Source organism: Aegilops tauschii, chromosome 2 (genome assembly GCF_002575655.3).
Source record: "Aegilops tauschii subsp. strangulata cultivar AL8/78 chromosome 2, Aet v6.0, whole genome shotgun sequence".
Classification (NCBI taxonomy): Eukaryota; Viridiplantae; Streptophyta; class Magnoliopsida; order Poales; family Poaceae; genus Aegilops; species Aegilops tauschii.
Window position 1 is genome coordinate 625,558,559 of NC_053036.3, and position 20,804 is coordinate 625,579,362.

Sequence of the window (20,804 nt, forward strand, 5' to 3'; positions counted from 1 at the left end):
ATACTGTTACTAAAGGAAACTAATATCTTTTCATGAAAATGAAAATTAATATCCTTTTATATTTATACTTTTATAGAGAACAAATAAACATGAAGCATCAAGCAAAGAGCTCGAGACTACTAGAAAGTATCTGCCTTCCATTGGATGGATGACCCACGACTGGAAGTGCAAAGGGCCGGCAAGGAAGTGGTGACGTTTATATAATTTAGCTCCTCTATCTAGTTAGAATTTGCCATGCCCGTTTGGTGATCTTTTGATGATGTTTTATGTGAATTATGCTCGTTTGCTATCGGTTTATAGGTCCGTTTCCTGTTAATTTTGGTCATTTGGTGATCTACGTAGTGTGTTGCATGCTTTTGTATGGATATAGGGTGCCGTATATGAGATATGCGGGTGTGGACGCACCGATTTGATGACTCCCTAGTAACTATCCACGGACGCGCCCGAGCGTATAGGGTGCCGAATTTAGCAAGTCCGGATTTAGATGCTCTCACAGATTCTCAGGAGGAAAGAATATGCGTGTTTTCTTTTAGGGATAAATGTATGTACGTGATGTCCTGATTATTTCTTTGAATCCCGTACAATTGATTTTATTTTTTCCGAGAAGGCGTACAAAGAAGGTACACGGGGCTAGCCAAAATCCAGTGGCCCACTGCGAACGAAAATATCTTGACCCCGCACCCAGCCGGTTTCCTTCTCCGAGCCGCCCTCGTCCGTCCGTCCGTCCGTGCCCAGGCCGACCTCCCCTCCCCTTCCCTCCTCCGCTCTATATAACGCCACGCCCCACCTTCCTCCCAAGCCACGCAACACAGATCAATTCTGCCTTCTCCAGCCACCGCCCGCCGGAAGAAAGAAAGCATCTTTGCTTCTCGCCGCCGCCGGTGAGGGAGGGAGGAAGGAAGGAGGCAGGGGATCCCATTGGGTGTTGCCGGTTTGGAGCCAGGGTGATGAGCTGCCTCACGTTCCGCCGCTCCGCCGCCGACGCAAGCCGCCTCCAGGACGGCCTCCTCGTCTTCATGTTCTTCATCTCGATTCCCATACGTAGTCTGAATAATAGTCGTACTAGTAGTAATTCTAGTATTACTAGTAGTAATCTCTTGTAAACGCACGCCGCTCGTGCTCGCGGTTGCGTTCGCGCGGACGGAGGGGCCTTCTTCTGCTGCTGCTCCGTCTGAATCTTCGTCTTCTTCTTCTCGTCGGGCGACGGTCGCGCCGGCGGCCATGGATCCCAACAGCTTCAAAACCGGAGGTACAGCGATTCCTGTCCTGCAATTTCGTCGTTTTCCGCTAGATCTTGCACGGGAAGGGGGCCGGAACAGGATTTTTGGATCTAATCGCTCAATTGCGATCATAATTGAGTAAAAAATTGCAATTTTGTTGCCAAGCTCATCATAGATTTCGTCCCCGACTTGATTCCCGCTCTGATTAGGAACAATTCCGGTCAGTACTGATTCATGTGCATTGATGTGTTCCAGGCCTTCTGCTTCCAACCATTGAGAGGCGGTGCGCTTCGCCTCCATCTGTGATCGTGATCGGCGGCGGAATCTCAGGGATTGCCGCGGCTCGTGTCCTCTCCAATTCCTCTTTTGAGGTACCGATAGATTTCTGATCTATTCATCTCTGTCTCTTCCAATTTGATGAATCCGTAGAGTGTTTGTGTTAACTGATGCCTGTGCTTCCTGACCAGGTGACTGTCCTTGAGTCGAGAGATCGAATCGGCGGCCGTGTTCACACGGATTACTCCTTTGGATGCCCCATTGACATGGGAGCCTCATGGTTAGTTTCGCTTAAATTGATTGATTGGAACAATCCTTAGTAGATTTTATCTGTAAATTTTTTACTAACTTCGCCCTGGTGTTGCTGAATTTTTTTCAGGTTGCACGGTGTCAGTAATGAGAATTCTTTAGCACCACTGATAAGCCATCTTGGGCTGAGATTATACCACACTAGTGGTGACAACTCTGTTTTGTATGACCATGATTTGGAAAGGTGATTTTAGCACTTGAACATACATTTTTCTTTGGTATAATCAACATACTTATATTATTTTTTCATGTTCTTACATCTCATTCTGTTTATTGGTTCCTTTGCAGCTGTTCGCTCTTTGATAAGAACGGCCTTGCAGTCCCAATGGAGACGGCTGCTAAAGTTGGCGTGATATTTGAGAAAATTCTCAAGGAGACGGTGAAACTCCGTGATGAGCAGGAGCACGACATGCCCCTTGAACAGGCAATCTCGATGGTGCTTGAGAGGCACCCTGATCTCAAGTATGTATACATCTTGTATCATGCTTACATGCGATAATTTATCCAAGATACAGTTTATAAATTAGGTGGTTGCTGCATAAGAGCTTGACTGACATTGCTGCAAATTTATAGGCTGGAAGGGCTAGATGATCGAATCCTGCAATGGTGCGTCTGCCGGCTGGAGGCATGGTTTGCTGCAGATGCAGATGAAATATCTCTGAAGAACTGGGATCAGGAACATGTTCTCACTGGTGGCCATGGCCTGATGGTTGATGGATACTTTCCTGTAATTCAGGCTCTCGCTCAAGGTCTCGACATCCGTCTGAATCAGAGGTGTGTATTATTATTTTTCTTCCCCAGCATACATATATCGCACGCTAAATAATTTCAGTATATCCGTCACACATGTTTTTACTAAACTATCCTGCCATGATGATGCAAGTACATTAACGTGTTATCTGAGTGAAACCTTAGTCATCTTGAAACTTCCATGTGTTCTCCTCAGAGTCAAATCATCATTTTCTACACCTGCTAATTGCAGTTGGTAGATACATTTACTTACCTTTGCTACTGCTCTATATTTATTCAGAGTGAAGAAAATTGCACGCCAGCAGAAGGGAGTGACCGTCACCATCGAAGACGGCACGCAATACTCTGCCGACGCCTGCATAATCACTGTGCCGCTCGGTGTGCTGAAGGCGAACATAATCAAGTTCGAGCCTGAGCTGCCCTCCTGGAAGAGCTCCGCCATCGCGGACCTCGGCGTCGGCATAGAAAACAAGGTCGCCATGCACTTCGACAAGGCCTTCTGGCCTAATGTCCAGGTGCTGGGCATGGTCGGCCCTACGCCGAAGACCTGCGGCTACTTCCTGAACCTCCACAAGGCCACTGGCCACCCGGTGCTCGTCTTCATGGCAGCCGGTCGGTTCGCCCAGGATGTGGAGAAGCTCTCAGACAAGGAGGCCGTGGAACTCGTCATGTGTCACCTGAGGAAGATGATACCCGACGCCACTGAACCCGTATGTTCTTGTCACCACTCTCAGTGACTTCTGAATTTTCTGATCATGGCGCTTGTGACCTGATGATCAATGTTTGGGTTTTGCAGAGTCAGTACCTGGTATCGCGGTGGGGCTCGGACCCGAACTCGCTGGGGTCCTACTCGTGCGACCTGGTGGGGAAGCCGTCGGACGTGTGCGAGAGGTTCTCGGCGCCGGTGGAGAGCGTGCTGTACTTCGCTGGAGAGGCGGCCAGCGCGGAGCACTCGGGAGCTGTGCACGGCGCATACTCGTCAGGCATGGACGCCGCTGAGGAATGCCGGAGGAGGCTGCTGATGAGGAAGGGCGTTCCGGACCTCGTCCAGGTCGGCGCCGCCGCCTGCGAAGAGATGGCCGACGTCGTCGCCCCTCTCCAGATTTGCCGCACCTAGAGATGATTCTTCGATACAGCTGCGTTCTGCCATGCCCGATTGGTCTGATGATTGACAGAAGCCGATCAATGTGCAGTCGATCAGTCCGAGTCGGCAGAACGCAAGATTGAATTCAGATTTCCTTTTTTTTCACATCTTCTATTTTCTCGTGTTGCTTTGGATCAAGGAACATTTGATCGATGCCTGTGCTGCTGTGCACTGTGGACACTTGATTTATAGCGTTACCAATTTGTTATGTCCGATCAATCAATAAATTTTAGACAAGTGACATTTGGGTACTGAGTCTTGTACGTATGATTTTTTTCATTCTGGACATGAATCCTGTGCTGCTGTGCATTTGTGCCTCTGTCTCCTTGCACATCTCCCTCCCCATCTGCCTTTGTAGCTTTTCCTTGTGAATGTGCTTGGGTTCCTAGTATCAGTTGAATGCTCAAGACATTGTAGGTCTGGGAGATTGTTGACTGATCAGCAGAGAACCGCGACTTTAACTTTTCTTTTTTGCCCCTACTTGTTGATCTTCGTGTCACGTTTCTCCTCGTGTTCAGACAATAAATAGTGTAGGCATTCTTGTCTCGGAATGTTTGTTGATCTTTGGCGATGGTTATCGGGGATCTCCAAATCAGATAGGTCACACTTCCCTCAGTCTCAAGGAGCTAGGAAGGATGTCCAATAATCTTTTAGAGTTCTTCAATCTCGTTTTGCCATTACTCGCGAACCACTAGAGACACTTGGAAACATCACAAAATGAAATTAGGTATGATGACGTGTTTATTCATAATATGCCATCTGTTATTTTGTGACAACCAACATGTTTGAGTGCGCTTGGTGCATGTAAATTTTTTGTGGTCAAATAACATCCGAGGAGCTCTAGCAAAAACAAACAATTTTTGGCTTTTTTTTTGTGAGCCAAAATTAGTTTATTTTTCCACGAGCTCCTCGAATGTTGAAACACCACAAAAAAAATTCACGCACCCAAGCATCTTGGTTGCCACAAAATTTCAGAGCTTTATTGATTTTTTTGCTATTTTTTAAATTTACTGTTTATCAGTCAAACCCGGTCAACGTGCTTAAAATCTGGTTTTAAACCGAACTTATCCGGTTTTGAGACTTGAAGAAACAAATGTATACCAAAAAATCTTGAGAGACCAAGTATATACTTATGGGGAACTTGAGGGGACGAAAAACATACTTTTGTGTTAATATTTCCATACAACATATGTCTCACATTCCAAATGCTTCATACGCCAAAGTAATAAAGAGTAAAATAGAACAACAAGTAGTTCATACAATAAAATATGTCCCTTGTCCAATAAGCATGCCGACCTATATAATAAATGTTGTCACACGTCCCGTCTCCGGTGGCCTTAGGGCCATGAAGGCGGAGTGGATATCGGCCCTTGCCGGTGGGAGGGCTCCGTTTTCATATCTTTTTTCGAGCTTTCTTAGGGTTTGTGTCCTGCTCAGGAAGGCGAAACGGCGGCGGCTCCCTGAAGGTGGAATAAAGGTCTCCCCATCTAGTCCTCGTTCCGGCGATGCGTGTAGCATCATCGGTGGGCGTGTGGAGGTGTGTCTCCGGCGGATCTGTCTTTGGTGAATTTGCTCGGATCTGTTCGTCGTTCGTCTTCGTTCGTGTGTCTTCAGGTTGGATCCTTTTGACCTACACTCTTCATCCGCGGCGATTTGCTGTTCTGGTGCGTTGGTTCTATGAGACCTTAGCACGGCGACTTCCCGATTGTCTACTACAACAAGGTTTGCCCGGCTCCGGTGAGGGAGGGGCGATGACAGCGGCGCGCCTTCGGCTCGATTCAGTGTTTGTAGTCGTCGCTAGGTGGTCTACGGATCTGGATGTAATTTTTATTATTTCTAGTGTTTGTTGTACTACCATGATTGAAGATGAATAGATTGAAAGTTTTTCTGCAAAAATAAATAAATAAATGTTGTCACACGTCTGATTCCAAGCAAGCGTCAGACTGATCGAGTGCCATTGATTCCTTTTCTATCCTACGGTCGTGATATTGCTACAAAATCCTTGTAATCTCCCGTAAATCTCGCACCCACCTGCCACGATTTCTCTGCCAGTTATCATCTCCGTAACGTAATCATCTCGTTGCAAACCCATCGCCCCACCACCGCTGCTCCTCTCTCCTCTCCTGCTTCCAACCATCGTCACTACCACGCCGCCGTGCCCTCTCTGCTAGCGCCGATGCTCGTGTCGTCCCTCAGCCCACCTCGCCGTTGCGCCACCCCTCCGGCGCCCGACCTCTCGACCACCAGAGTACTGCTCGGTTCTCCAATCTACTTGGAGGATCATTAGGAAGTCACCATCGCGTCACCACCATCGCATGAAAGCACGACTCTCGGCAAAAGGTGCATGCATGCAGTGGTGTCGCTCTCTTCATGCCGCTCCTCATTGACGCCACTCCGATCCCCTCGACCGGAGATGGAGGAGAACGCACACTACCAGAAGGAAGGAAGCACGCCCACCATGTGAAGGAAGCACGATCCTAGATTAACACTACAAACTACATACGTGCTGCAGCGTCGACCCGTTCATGCCGCTCCTCTCCGGTTCCCGGGGCCGTCATGTCGGAGAAAGCACAACCACCATCATAAGGAAGCAAGCCTACCATATGAAGGAAGCCTGACCACCATTGGAAGGAAACACCATTACTATTGCCATCGGCAGGAAGCACAACCACCATTGAAAGGAAGCCCAACGACCACAAGCAGAGATGCCATCAGCCCATCACTGGATCATATGCCTAGATGACTAGACTGGATATGATTTCTTTTTGTTATATGGAAGCAAATTGGAATTGCTTTCAGATGTGCATTCAAATATCTTTGGAAGCAAAAATATTCCAATTTGTTTAAGCCAACAGAACTGTTATAGGAGTAGAAAAGGATTCTGTTTGGGTTGGGGGGCCACGGCCCCCTCGGCCATAACGTAGCTCCGCCGTTGCTCATCAATATACTCGTGCATCGGAAGCACTGAAGGAAGCAGCGATGATGGGATGAAACTACCCGACGTGATTTACGGGATTATATTTGTTGACAGAAAATAAATCGTATTTAATGCTAAATCTTTGCATGCGGACTAATCATACTCCTAGTTAATTCTAAACCTCCGCATGCAAACTAACTACCGACCGATCTGACGCTACAAAAAAATCAATCCAACTCCCATATAATATAACGTTAGGGATCAGTAGTCTGATTCCCATATAATATATACCTTTCTCTTGAGTTGCTTAGAATGAAAACCAAAGTTCAATCTCTTTGGTTTGTTGGGTTCAAAAAACACAGAAATTATTTAAAAAAGGCACTTGAACTAATACGAAATGACATTTGGAATCATATAGGAACCGAGAACACAACTATGAGTAATGGAAAAAAAATGGTTGTCACAAATGTCAGACACTTATGCATGAACACCGTGGTTTGCTTTATCTATGAAGCAGGTTGAAAGCCTGTTTCGTGATCATAAACACAATGGAATTTATTTTTACAGCCACATGCAAATTAGCCATAAGATTTTTTTTTACAACCACATGCAAAGAAAAAAAAGGTAAATCATATAGTTTTCAAACTTAAAAGCCAAACAAAGTCGTGCCGAAAAAAGCTGGTACAACAGAGTCTGTCGAAATTCTTGTAAAATTGATTTGAACCAAAGCGGCCATGAGATTAATTGTATCCATCTACTATCTTGTTTGTCATTGACTAATCTTCGAGAATAGACGCATTTGCGTGCTTGAAAGTTGCCTGATTTCTTTCTTTCTTTGCCCTCTTTGAACACGATTGCATGAAGCTTTGGTTGCGTGGTTTGGTTGGAGGTCGGTTGGTTGGTTGTTGGCCGCGTCGTATGCGCCGACCGCGACCGCAGCTTCCGACGGACGGACGGACGGGTGGAAGAGAAGTGCACGCCAGCATGCGCGCGGTGACGTCGCCGCCCGCCGCTCCGGCGTATCGAGGCCGACGGCGACGCGTCCGGCGCCACAGACCGTCCGACGTGTCGCGCGGAACCTACCGGGATATTCCCGGGAGAAATTTCTTTCCTATTTCGCGCACGTGAGCCCACCGCCGCTCGGATCGCCGCGGGGCCCGCCACGTGTTAGGCGCCCCCGAGCTGGCCACCACCCGGCGACCCCGTCGTCGTCTCGGACTCGGCTCGAACGCGAGGCAGCACTGCAGCAGGGCGAGAAAAAAAGGGCGACCGGCGGAAAATATCTGCGGGCCGGCGTTGCGAGATGTCGTCGGCGATGTCCCGCGCGATCCGGGCCTGCGCGGCCGGCGCCGCGGCGTCGAGGAGGGGCCTGGCGTCCGTGGAGGCGATGGGGGCGGCCAAGGGGGCGCCGCCCGCGGCGGGGCGATGGGCCGGGCGCGGGCGCGGCGGCCCGGGCCCCATGGAGGACGGAGCACGCGTGCAGTGGGTGTTCCTGGGATGCCCCGGGGTCGGCAAGGGCACCTACGCCGGCCGCCTCTCGCGGCTCCTCGGCGTGCCCCACATAGCCACCGGCGACCTCGTCCGCGACGAGCTCGCCTCCTCAGGCCCCCTCTCCAAGCAGGTATTTCAGTTCCTCGCGCTCAATCCCGCGTGGTGATTTTCGGACAAGAATTGATAGCTAGACAGTAGAGATCCCCTCTGATGTTGACGGAAGGGAGCCTAAGGATAATTTCACCTGCAAGTGTTCCCCTGCATCAGCTACCAAATCAGCAACAATCATGGTGCTCTTTTAGTGCTGAAAGAGGGCTTTAATTTGTACTATGAGAGTAGACCAATCCGACGGTATATACTGACTAACTGTTTTACTTGCTGTCGGTTCGTTGCAACCAAGCCGAATTAGTTAGCTTAATATAGAACAAGTTCTTGAAACAAATACTAAGGTTAACTCAGTCTGAAAACACTCACAAGATTGTCAAGTCTGTAAGATAATCCATTAGAGCTGGTTATGAAGCCTGAGTGCAAGGATGCGCAACTTGCTCGGTCGATGGTTGCAGCTTAGGATAGATTGTTTGAACCCTTTTATGACTGTTTAGTTTTGTGCCGCTACACTTCCAATAGCAGAGGCATGAATGAATGATTGATAGACAAGGCCCAAATAAGACTAACTTGTAGGTTGTGTACAGTTTCAGAATAACAATGTTGATTTTGATTCTTGTCAAAAATATGGAACTTGATTCTAGCAAGGGAAGCCAAATCAGCATAACACCAACTAGTTCAACTCTGTTTTACCACTTCCACTTTATTGATTGTCTTATGTCTGCTTTGTTTCCAGCTTTCGGAGATTGTGAATCATGGAAAACTGGTGTCTGACGAGATCATCATAAATCTGCTGTCAAAGCGCCTTGAGGAGGGAGGCGAGAAGGGTGAATTAGGGTTCATACTTGATGGTTTTCCAAGAACTATAAGACAAGCGGTGAGCTAGTTATTTTACCTGATTGTAAGTATGCAAGACATATATACTTGCATCTTCTCAGTTTGGCTTTTATCATCAGGGGGTGGAATCATGGAAATTGTATAGAACCTGATTCTAGTAATAGTCTTGATGTATGGTTGTTCAATGTCTATGGTTGAGATCACCGAGTCTTCAAACTTATCCACAGTTTTTTTTTGTTGATATTTTTTTTTACTTGCTGGTATTTTGTGACAGTTCCCAAACTAAATTGTATTGTGTGGTTTGTTAGGAAATACTGGAGGGAGTCACAGATATTGATTTGGTGATCAATCTCAAACTTCGTGAAGAGGCTCTGCTTGCAAAATGCATTGGTAGAAGGAAGTGCAGCCAGTGTGGAGGAAACTTCAATGTGGCCTCCATTGACATTGAGGGTGAGAATGGGGGGCCTCGAATGTGTATGCCTCCACTACTACCTCCTCCACAGTGCGAATCAAAGTTAATTACCAGAGCCGATGATACTGAAGAGGTGGTAAAGGAGCGGTTGCGTGTTTACCATGATTTGGTACGTAGCAGTGAACCTTAGATTGCATTTTTTAAGTTTTATTTGTTTTGTTATTTATAATTTATGGGATCAGAATGATCGACTTGCACTAGTAGGGCGTATGAAGCTATGTTTGTTTAGGTACGAGATCAGTAGTGAATTTAGCAGCATAGAAAAGGGATGCTAGGTCGTTTATATTTCAAGGTGACCTTAAACTTGCATGTGTGAAATACCGAGACATGTGGAGACATATTGAACTTTGTTATTAGCTGAGGTTTTTATGATAAATATTTACTACTGTTTAGCCAATCGGCTCTGGAATTTATGTGTATATGTTGTTCCAAATTCAGCAATGAGCACATTTCATCTTCCAAACTTGAAATTATATGATGCAACTCCTATGGTAATATTCTCCCTCACAGGTATAGGCTAGGAATATTTCCTCTATATATTTGATCATAGCTCTGTTCTCAGTGTATGACCCTGTTATGGGTGTTATCCTTTTTAAGCAAGCTGTCATCTTTGCAGTGTGAACCAGTGGAGGATTTCTACAGAGCACGGGGGAAACTCTTGGAGTTCAACTTACCGGGAGGTATCCCCGAATCATGGCCAAAGCTGCTCCAAGCTTTGAATATAGAAGAAGATCCTGATAACAATAGATCTGCAGCAGCATAATTTTGTGAGTGTCAGAAATGCGTATTATGTATTTGTAGCCTATGTCAAACATAGTTACCCGATAAGCATTACTGGCATCTCTAGAAAGTAGTTCATTCAGGGCCATTATTTGATCTGGCACTCAAGATTTGTATAGCTGATTGATCATCGATCGCTCAAGTTCGATGGGGGTGTGCTAGTTGTATTCTTAAAGGTGTAGCCTCTTATGTCTCAAAGGTCAGATGATAAATAACCGACAGTTGGCGGTTGGAGTCCGCTGATAAAGGTTGTTGAAACAAGCATGCTGCAAACATTATTTTGAAAGCATTATGCATGCAGATAAATATTTTTGTGGTATGCCTGCCTGAGATTGAGACCTACTTGTTGAGCTTTTTGGTTACCTTTTTTCTAGAATGGCTTTTGGTTATGCTGGCTCCAGACTTCAGTGCACTGACCCTTTTTGTTAGGGCTATTGTGTATTCTTTGTTCCAAATTCAGCAAGGATTACACTTCATTTGCCAAACTTACTTATGGTGCTCATGTAGCAATCTCAGTGTTATACTAGATTCAATTTTGATCTGTTGCATAGTGTTGCATCCTGTCACAGAATTCAATTTTGCCAGGAGGAATACCCTAATCATGGCCAAAGCTTTCGCAAGCTTTGAATTTGTTAGAGTTGTGTCGAATATAGTGTACAAGGTAGGTTACAGTTGGACTCTGAGTTGTATTGTGTTTAGAGCCGTGTCCTAATAGGACACTTGTATTCTAGGCCTCTCATATAATGCGAGGATATACAGACGATGTAACCTATGCCAATATAATAGCACGGGAATGCAAGGGAAGCCAGCGTCCAGGGCGACCGGGTGCGGTATTGTAGCGATGTCATGGGGAGGAGCGTCCATAGTCAGGCCCTGGGGATGTAGCCATATCGGTGAACCTCGTTAACAAATCTCGGCGTCGTGCTCGTGTGATTGTTTGGTCCTCGGATGATCGACGATGGCCTTGGATTTATTCTAACAGAATATAGCCTGCACTGATAAAATAAACCAAAGTTTTGGAGACATGGGTTTGTGTAGTCTGCATGCACATAAGCTTTGTCCAAAGAAGCACACTGCATGCAAGCGTTCATTTGGTTTGGAATCAAATTCACCATGCGACCTGATGATTTTTGTTTATGGCCGATCCCTGAAAGCTAATGTACGCTCCAGTTTAACTTCAGAGAGAGAGTTCTGTACTAAGGATTGTCTTCAGTTAGAGCAAAGCAAGCAGGCTTGCTTCGGTCGGGAAGGCCACACAACGCAGAATCTTTGCGAATGGTCAGAAAACTGCAAACACCCCAAGGAAGGAGAAAAGGAAATACTAACCGCTATCATGTACTACGAGCTACGGGACAAAGATATTGTAGAGATTAATAAGTTTGCTGCTTTGAATCAAGCCATTCTATTTCTCAAGACCAACCTAGTCATATGCGTCCAAGGCTCCAAGTCGTGCTAATTATCTATACGTACGAATGGCTTTAAGGACTTGGCAACAAGTTGACCCCGTTCATTGATGTCGACCTCGACATCAGATGATTTTTTTATGGAGATCTGATGAATTTGAAATTAAGCAAGTTATGAGATTAGATGTGCCTATGCGTAAGGGCTTGGCAAGATGCTGACAATATCGTGCATTGGTATTCGATCATCGGAGTCGACCTAAGCTCGCATCAAATGTAACTGAAATGAAGTAACTTGGGATAATAGATGTGGTTTCAATATTTGAAGGTTGCGTGCCGCATATAGGTCGATGACAGTGTGAAAGTTAATAGAAAGATCAGACTCACATAGGGAGATTAAATGAACTCTATATAGACTTGGTAGTACATGAAAAACACTTAATGGACAACGATGCCTCATTAAACAAGTGCATATATTTTCTTCCGCAAAAAGAAAAGTGCATATATTTAACTGAAGGAGACGCCATTTGAGCAGGTAGGGAGCTCTGCTCTGGCATGCGGTCCCGAATACGAGCTACCGGACAAAAATCATACTCGCATCTTTCCTGGTTTGAATCATGCCACTAATTTTTTCGAGACTGAGCGAGTCGCGGGTCTGAGTCCTGCTAAATACTAATAATATGTTCAGGCCCAAGTTTGCTTATCTACACATGCAAGTGTAAATTGGAATGGCTCAAGTTGCGACTTGCGAGATTAGATCTGGATCAGGCGTTAAATATGTGAGGGTTGTCCGGCGCCCATGGTCTCAAAGTCAAACAAATGAACTATATGCGGTTGCCACAGGAAACCTGGTGGACGACGCGGTGCCTAATCACGAGCATATAGCTAAGAGAGAAGCCATCAATTGGAGTGCATCAACCTTCGCTGCTTGCAAACACACACACAGAGACAGACAAGAGTTCAAGATGTCGCTATGGTGGAACGAGTGGCAGCTGCGCATCCTCGTCTTAGCCAGCCTCAGCGCCCAATACTTCCTCGTGTTATCTGCACGCGCTCGTAAGTTTCATATCCCGCCATGGCTCAAAGTCTCCCTTCGGCTGGCGCACCTCGGCAGAGACGCTCTGGCCATCTTCGCCCTCGCCACGCTCTTCAACCGCCAAAAAGGTGGGCCGCGCTGCAGCTACGCGCGTGGCACCCGCGATTTGGAGCTGCTATGGGCGCCGGTCCTGGTGATGCACCTCGGCGGACAAGTCGTCATTACCAGCTACAAGATTGAAGACAACGAGCAGTGGAGCCGCCACATCCTAACGTCTCTATCCAAGGTCAGTGCAAAAAATTGCAGCGCCACTTTTCATTACGTTATCGAGACCCCTAAGAAGAAATTATCTTGGCTGCATCTGTTGAATAATTATAAGCAGATTTTCATTAAATTTAATGAAAAATGTTACAAGGGAGAGATTGGTGGAATCTGATTGATATATATTGCTTGAGCCTCATGGGCATTCTGGAGTACAAGTCAAGCCAGAATACTTCCTAGTCTATTCTATGTTTCCAATCAAATCACGATACTCAACATCCTCCGCAGTCACAACGGTAGCGACGCAGACAGTGAGACTGGAGAAGAATCCGAAGGTAAACTGATGGACATCCCCCCCTTGTGACGATGTCGAGATAGCTGAGAGCGTAGGGTGATGTAGCCGTGGTCAAGGTAGCCGTGCAAGCGACGCCGTGGTCGATGTCGAGTCAGGGTGGCCGGTGTCGAGGTAGTCGCCGTGGACTAGGAAGAAGGGCGGCGACGACGGTCTGAGGAGGAGGCGACGGCGGGTAGGTCAGGAGCACGGCGGTAGTGCTCGAAGTAGGCGAGGAATAACCCGACAGCATGACGAAGACTAGCATGAACGGTGGCGTTCCCTCGCCTAGGAAGGCGGCGCGGCGCATACCACACAGAAGTCGACGCGCGTGGAGGGCGAAGTGGACGCGAGAGAAAACCCCAATCAATGGACTGGGTAGGGCAGCCGGTCAACACGACTGACGGGTGAACCCTAAGTACGGGTGGCGTGGCCTCGGTGGCGATCATGGAGACAGACCGCCCCGGGGGTGGCGCGGTGCGGAAGCGAAGGCGGCGACTTGGGTTTGGATATGTAAGCTGATACCATGTTAGAAGGAATGGAGAGAGATTGATGGAATCTGATTGATATGTATTGCTTGAGCCTCGTGGGCATATATATAGGAATACATGATCATCTTGGAGTACAAGTCAAGCCAGAATACTTCCTAGTCTATTCTATGTTTTCAATTAAATTACGATACTCAACAAAAAAGATAGATAAAACATCATTAACAAGTAGAGATGATAATCGAGTCAAGCAACAGATTGTTACAACTAGGCATGCAAACGGTAACAAAGCGGACAAGCATCATATCCACACCGAATACTACTGTAGTAGACCAAAAGCAAACTCTAACACAACTATAAGAAAACTTATGGCGCAAAGGAGGAAGAAGTTTGCAGTCGCAACACCATTACCGTGCGTCATGTTTTGGAGGAGGTGGTTGGTGTCGGGGAACTCATCGTCCATAGCCACGGTGAAGAAGATCCGGTAGTTGTGCGGACGCCCTCCGAAAAACCTGAGAGATGTTGTCTCACTCCTCGGTGGACGCAAGGAGCAAGATTGGAAAGCGGTAGGTGGCACAAAGCTTTGAAACCAGAAGACAGGCGCATAGGAGATGAACTGTGTTGCTCCTCTTATAGGAGGAAACAAGCGCCCACTAGGGAGAGGAAGAGAAACAGTCTGCGACGACTGTTTGGATTCATGACCACACACACATATAGCATAGGTCATACCGCAAGTCGGCTCGATCATGAAACACGACGTGCCTGTGAGGCATGCGGCAGAGGAGGAGTGTGCGTGTATCTGCTCTCTTCTCAATCTCCTAGTAGTGTGTGGAACCTCCTTAAAAATTGATCTTCCACACCTTTCACTAGCGTGGTGAAACTAAATTTTCCGCACCCCCTTATTATGCGTGAATGAGACATATAGGCCTATGGATTTTTTCAAGAATTTATTTAAAATATTAATGGGCTCAAGCCTAATAATATTTCCGACAATATCTCGACTTTTCCCTTCGACCCGTCATGGTTTTTAGTGGCACGAAAGAAGATCTTGCACCACTCACCCTACAACCACAAGGAGAAGGTCATCATAGACCGGGCAGTTCAATAATTTTATTTGGAAAAGTTGTACAATTGGTCATTGTGAAAACTCATGGAATACTAAAATATTTCAACTATGTCGTATTGATGTGACCGTAGTGTGGAGGTATATATAGATTACAACATAAGGAAAGAGACATGGAGTACAAGAAAAATTAACATGGTTTAAACCAAATAATTCTCTATTTATCTTTATCTCTAACTAACACATTTATACTTCTAACATTCTTCGTCAGTCGTAGAGGAAACAAAGAGGACGATTGCAACTGAATTTTTTAAGCCTTGCATTTCTATCGTCTTCTCCACTTTACCATCATCATGTGTCTCTGATGGGCCGACATCTAGAGCGGTAACTACGTACCCTTCTAGTGTCTTCCCTATCTCTCCTTTATTCCCTCTCTAGTCACGTGCAAGTGGTGTGGACATTAGTGATGACTGTAGTTGTGGCTCATGAGTATACTTGGGCATATCTTAGGCCAGGCTTATAAAAGGTCGAGCAACATTTGCCAAGCCGGAGCCCGGCCTGAAGCACAAAAAATACAATGGGAAGCCCGATAGACCAGCCCGAAGCCCGATATTCTGTTATGAAAATCAACAATTGACGGCGAAGTATTAGGGGTAGCCGATGGATACATATGGCCCAGCCAAAAAGCACAGGCCCATTAAAGGTACATCCCAAGTGGTCATAATCCAAGGGTCCTGCTGTCTGATTCTACTCACTCAGATGAACAAGGACCAGCAGTCGGTCACCCCTTAGACGGGTAGCAGTAGGGTGTCCTGCAATCGTCTGGACCAACAGAAACACACAATCTCCAAGACGTATTAAATGTTGCCATTATCCAATGGTGGTATATCTAGTTAAATGTGGTAGTTACTACTCCCTCCCTCTCAGTTTATAGGGCGTGCGCGTATCTCTAGATCGCCAATTTGATCAACCTAATACAAATCATATATTATAAAAAATATACCAATATAGACTTTAGATGTTCTGTTTTCAAAAGGTATAATTTTTATGTTATATACTTTGTATTAGTGTGATAAAATTGGCAACCTAGGTATACGCGTAGGACTTGTAAACTGAAACGGAGGGAGTACTAGTAATAGCAATGAAATAGTCGGTCGTGCATGAGACCATCAATAGCATTAGTACCAGCCCGTTATGACAACCCTCGTAGTGCACTTTATATAAGTCGGGAGGAGGCACCGAGCTGAGGCTTGAACTCTCTCACTTTGTGGCCTACACCAAGAGCAAGAACACTACCACAGAAGTAGGGTATTACGTCCTCCGACAAGGGTTTGAACCTATATAATTCCTCATGTGTACTCCCATTGCATATTTGGCACACGCGACGCTTCGTCTTTCATACCCCCTCCCCTAGTATTGTAAAGAAAATATCCACGACGGTTGACGTCCACACTGGGCTATCGTCTAGTGAAGCTATTGTGCAGATGGTGCCCTCTTTGATCCCCAATGGCGACATTCATTTTGGCAGTCTCGAGTTCTCCATTGATGGCTCGACGTGGCATCATGACGCCCCGTTGAACGGTTTAGATCCATCGGAGCGTAGGAGCATTCACTACCGGGCCAAATGTTCGGGCATCCTGTGCTTACAGGTTCCCGCTTTGCACCAGCCGACTGGGCTGGCACCTCGTCGTCGCTGAAAGTGCTCAGGCAAGCCTCACCCTTACAGCCTGTTTGGTAAACACTTAGGCAGGGGAATGGGAGTTTGCACAAGGGTGTTTATGAAGGGATTAGTCATGGGAAGTAGATTTTTACTCCAATTCCCTTGTTTGGTATATGATGGGAATTAGCGTGGGATAAAACTCTGCTCACGAATTAACAGGGTACCCCCTGGAAAGAAATAGGTGGGAATTGGCTTCCTCAACTCCCATTCCCCTTCCTACTTAAACTCCCATTCCCTCTAATCAAACAGTGGACTTTTAATCTCCTCACCCCTCAACTCCCATTCCCCATCTCGAATTCCCCCGAACCAAACACGCTGTTAGTTTCATTGTTCCGGAAGCCAGCTATTTGGTATGATGGATATTGACCCACTGTAGGAGAGGATACCTTTCGGACTCGGGCTTCCGTGGTTGATGTTTTTATGGATGGAACACCACTCAAGGACACAAGAAAACAGGGAGGTGCACCGGTCAATCCATCTCCTGCAGCCAACAATTCAAAAAAAAATTCATGAATGGAAAAATATCATAAAAATTCAAAAACTGTTCATGACTTACAAAATAGTTTATTCAATCATAAAATGTTCCCTGATTCAAAAAATGATCATGCATTTCAAAAGATATTAGTTAAATCAAAAAAATGTTCGTGAATTTCAAAAATTGTCCCACCAATTTCCAACAAAAAGTTCGTCGATTCTAGACATTTTCACCGTCTCAAGAAAATTGTTTTAAAAAATGTTCACAGTTTTTCGAATTTTTTTCAGATAGTATAAAATTATGTATTCAAAAATATTTCTTGATTTTAGAAAATATTGAAAAATTTGTAAAGTTGTTCACGAGTTTGACAAAAAGTTCACGATTCCAATATGTGCACGAATTTAAAAAAGTGTTTATGATTTCACAAAATTTAGAGTGATGGTGTATCTCGGTGATGCCGCAAAATGTGGTCATGGCTATTGGAGATTATGATATATTTTTTTCTCCTGTTGCAACGCACGGACCCTTTTGCTAGCAATAACTAGTAAGGTACACGTGCATTGCACGCATGAGACTTGGTAACTAAATTATGAATAAATACCACACTATAGCATGTAAGCTTTGAGTCATATATGCATGATGTAGATGTTCGTTTAATTCTTATAGTTCATCTCATCCAAAATCAATTAGTTTTATAAAAAAAATCTATTTTAAGATTCATGTAATTGTGCATTGTAAAGCATAAAGTAAAAACAAAAGGTGACAATTCATTTAAAAAAGTTTGGGCAATTAAGATATGTAAGATTCTAGAGAACAAAGGAGAAGTGCTTGTGCTTTGAGGTTTGTGCATTATGCTTAAGTTCAACCATGGAGTCTTCTAGATTATACATGTGGCAGAATCTGGTAGAATGTAGATGATATTCAACGGTCAATAGTGCTCGAATTTGCCATCTTTGTATCATCGAATTGGCTTCATCCAACGACCAACTTTCAAAGTTATTCGCACACTATATAGGGGTACAGATAAAGCCATTAGTGCTTCTGATGGTACGACACACAAATTGCCCCCAAAGTTGCAAAATATTACCCATCAATGCCACCTATAAGTGACGAAAAAACGTTTACACAGGGGAATCCTCTGCCTGGGCCAGCCCATGGAGTAGGTACCTCCTATACCGCGTTCTGTGCTCTAGGAGAAGATGCAGCGCGCCCATTTGGCCCGGTTCATGTGCGGGCGGCCTGTTTTCTGATTTTTTTATTTTTATTTTTGCTTTTCCTTTTTTTATCCTTTAAATAATTTGGTACTTGAAAAAAGTTCCAAATTTGTTTAAAAATATAATTTTTAAATTAAATGTTCAATAAATCATTAAATGTTTGATTTTTGTAAATGTTCACAATTTTGAATACAAATGTTTGAGAAACCAAAAAATGTTCTTGAGTTGTTTAAAAAGTTCATGTACTAACTTTTTTTTAGGAAATTAAACAAAATGTTTGCAAAAATGTTATCGGTGATGTAGCAAATGTTGTAATGGCCTTTGAAGATTATGATTTTTTTCCTCCCATTTGAACGTACGGACCCTTTTGCTAGTCTTATTAAATGTAATATCTGTTGTCAGGTAACTGTCGCACTGTACGTGTTTTACAAGTCATGGTTGTCAGACGACAAAAGGTTGCTGGCTGCAACAATATTGCTTTTCGTTATGGTGGTTGTCAGATGCTTCCAGAAGGCCCTGGATCTTAGGGACAGTAGTTTTAATGCCCTAAGAAAGGCCAGCTCGTTGCCCGAGTGGGTCACCCTCCGCAGAACCAAACTCAGACAAAAAAGATTGTCTCGTTATAACCTCAATGGCGAAGGTCTTGAGAGAAAACAGGAAGAAGGGTTGATTGGAAAATATGTACAAGATGTAAAAGCTCTCGTGTCCAGGTGTGTTGAACCGCATCTAGAACAAGAAGCTAGCAGAGCACACCCTCAGCTGGAAGCAGACTACCCACACTTGGCGAGACCAACAGTCATCCCAAGGCTACCGTACCAGCTATTCTTAGACTTTTCATCTAAATATGTTCATCGTCTTGAGATCATGAGACACTTCTGGTCGGTTGACAACGAAAAAGTCTATCTGGCAATAGAAGGCGCGTTGTCTGCTATGACCAGTTTTCTCTACACCAAAGATGATAGCACAACCACCCTCAAAAAAGATGATAGCACAACCCGCCTTGATTTCAAGAAGACTACAGTACTGCTCATCCTTCGTCGGTACACACATGTCCTTATAACTTGTGCAGCGTTAATTGCAGCCATCTGCCTGGTACACACTGGCAGCCACAAAGAAGATTATAGCGGTGAAGATACCTGGGTTACACTGGTGCTTCTGTACGGCACCCTTCTGCTGGAGCTCGTTTACTTGTGCGCAAAATCAGCTTTCCGGGAAAAGTTCTCTGGCAAAATTCTTCAACATAATCTTATTGGATTAGTAGCCCGTAACAGATGTCACTCCAAGTTGACGAGGATTGCGGCATGGTTAGGATGCAAGGAGTTGGTGGACGAATACTTTTGGCACATGAAGCCTAACTATTCGTCGTGTAGGGAGATTACAAAATTGGTTCGTGGGCATGTTCAATCAGGTTGGGAGGACTACATAACTGACTCCGGCTCTTACAAGAAGTTCAATGAAACCAGGGGAGACTGGACGCTTGCCAGGGCCAGGTGTGGATATTCCGAACGACTGGATTGGAGCATACGGAGGCCATTTGACGAGAGTGTTATTCTCTGGCACCTGGCCACAGATTTATTATGTGCTCACCTGGACACATCTCCTGATGATCAATGTGCCCCTCGGTGCAAAGAAATATCCAACTACATGATGCATCTCTTGTTTGAAAATCCTGAGATGCTAATGCCAGGCAGCAGAAAGAATTTGTTAGCACGTGTCTGCGGCGAACTCGAGGACCTCCTCGAGAGGGAGCATACCCGTCGGGACAAGGAAATTACACACCGGGGTATTTCTGAGTTTCTTATCGACTTCTACCATGATACCGACCATACCGAGGACAATGGTATTATTGTCGGTGCTTGCCGGCTTGTTGCTCAAATATTATATAATCATAATCATGGAGACTCTGATGATGATCAGACCAGGATGTGGAAAGTGATCCAATGCGTGTGGGTGGAGATGCTCTGCTTTTCTGCCGGCCGGTCCCGAGGATACTTGCACGCGCAGACTCTTGGAACTGGTGTGGAGTACCTCTCCTATATCTGGGTCTTATTGGCATACACTGGGATGGAGACACTGGCAGATAAGCTTCAGGAAAGGGAGGTTTTTGTCGATGCACGTGTCTGAAGTTTAGCAGGAAAGAGAAGATGCTGTCACTCGCTCCATTTGTCTGAGTGAAGGCAGCACGTATGTCATCCTTGAGGCCGTTTGACCGACAAGTATTTCGGATAGAGTGAGTAGTTCTTTACTGAAGTACGTTTGCCGGTCCGGTCGCTTCCATTTGCACTCATGTTTTTCTTCCTACTCTATGTTTTTTGTTTTGAAACGGGCTTCCTACTCTATGTAAGATTTTTTAGAAATGGAGGAGGACCCCCGGCCTTTCCATCTAGACGATGCATGCAGCCATTTTATTAATTATTCACACAAGACCTTATAAAATCATACAACAGTAAGACTAAAGCCACCGTCTAGGCAACATCTGTCGTTACTCCTATCCAGTTGATGAAGGGATGTTGAT

At 45.4% G+C, this 20,804-nt stretch overlaps 3 protein-coding genes across 3 annotated transcripts; all 3 read left to right on the forward strand.

Moving 5' to 3' along the window:
- The first annotated feature begins 700 nt into the window (after window positions 1–700).
- LOC109734611 (polyamine oxidase 4) lies at window positions 701–3,950 on the forward strand. Its single transcript, XM_020293813.4, has 8 exons — window positions 701–1,249; window positions 1,476–1,591; window positions 1,688–1,776; window positions 1,876–1,989; window positions 2,094–2,267; window positions 2,379–2,579; window positions 2,836–3,265; window positions 3,352–3,950. Exons 1-8 carry the CDS (start codon window positions 1,222–1,224, stop codon window positions 3,670–3,672), a joined length of 1,473 nt encoding a protein of 490 aa, XP_020149402.1. The 5' UTR covers window positions 701–1,221; the 3' UTR covers window positions 3,673–3,950.
- A 3,876-nt stretch (window positions 3,951–7,826) lies between these two features.
- LOC109734610 (probable adenylate kinase 6, chloroplastic) lies at window positions 7,827–10,620 on the forward strand. The gene is made up of 4 exons (XM_020293812.4): window positions 7,827–8,237; window positions 8,949–9,089; window positions 9,358–9,630; window positions 10,138–10,620. Exons 1-4 carry the CDS (start codon window positions 7,920–7,922, stop codon window positions 10,282–10,284), a joined length of 879 nt encoding a protein of 292 aa, XP_020149401.1. The 5' UTR covers window positions 7,827–7,919; the 3' UTR covers window positions 10,285–10,620.
- A 2,046-nt stretch (window positions 10,621–12,666) lies between these two features.
- On the forward strand, window positions 12,667–20,413 carry LOC141041370 (uncharacterized). Its single transcript, XM_073507514.1, has 3 exons — window positions 12,667–13,023; window positions 18,692–18,705; window positions 18,790–20,413. The coding sequence occupies exons 1-3, from the start codon at window positions 12,667–12,669 to the stop codon at window positions 20,411–20,413; spliced, it is 1,995 nt and encodes a 664-aa protein (XP_073363615.1).
- The last annotated feature ends 391 nt before the right edge of the window (window positions 20,414–20,804 follow it).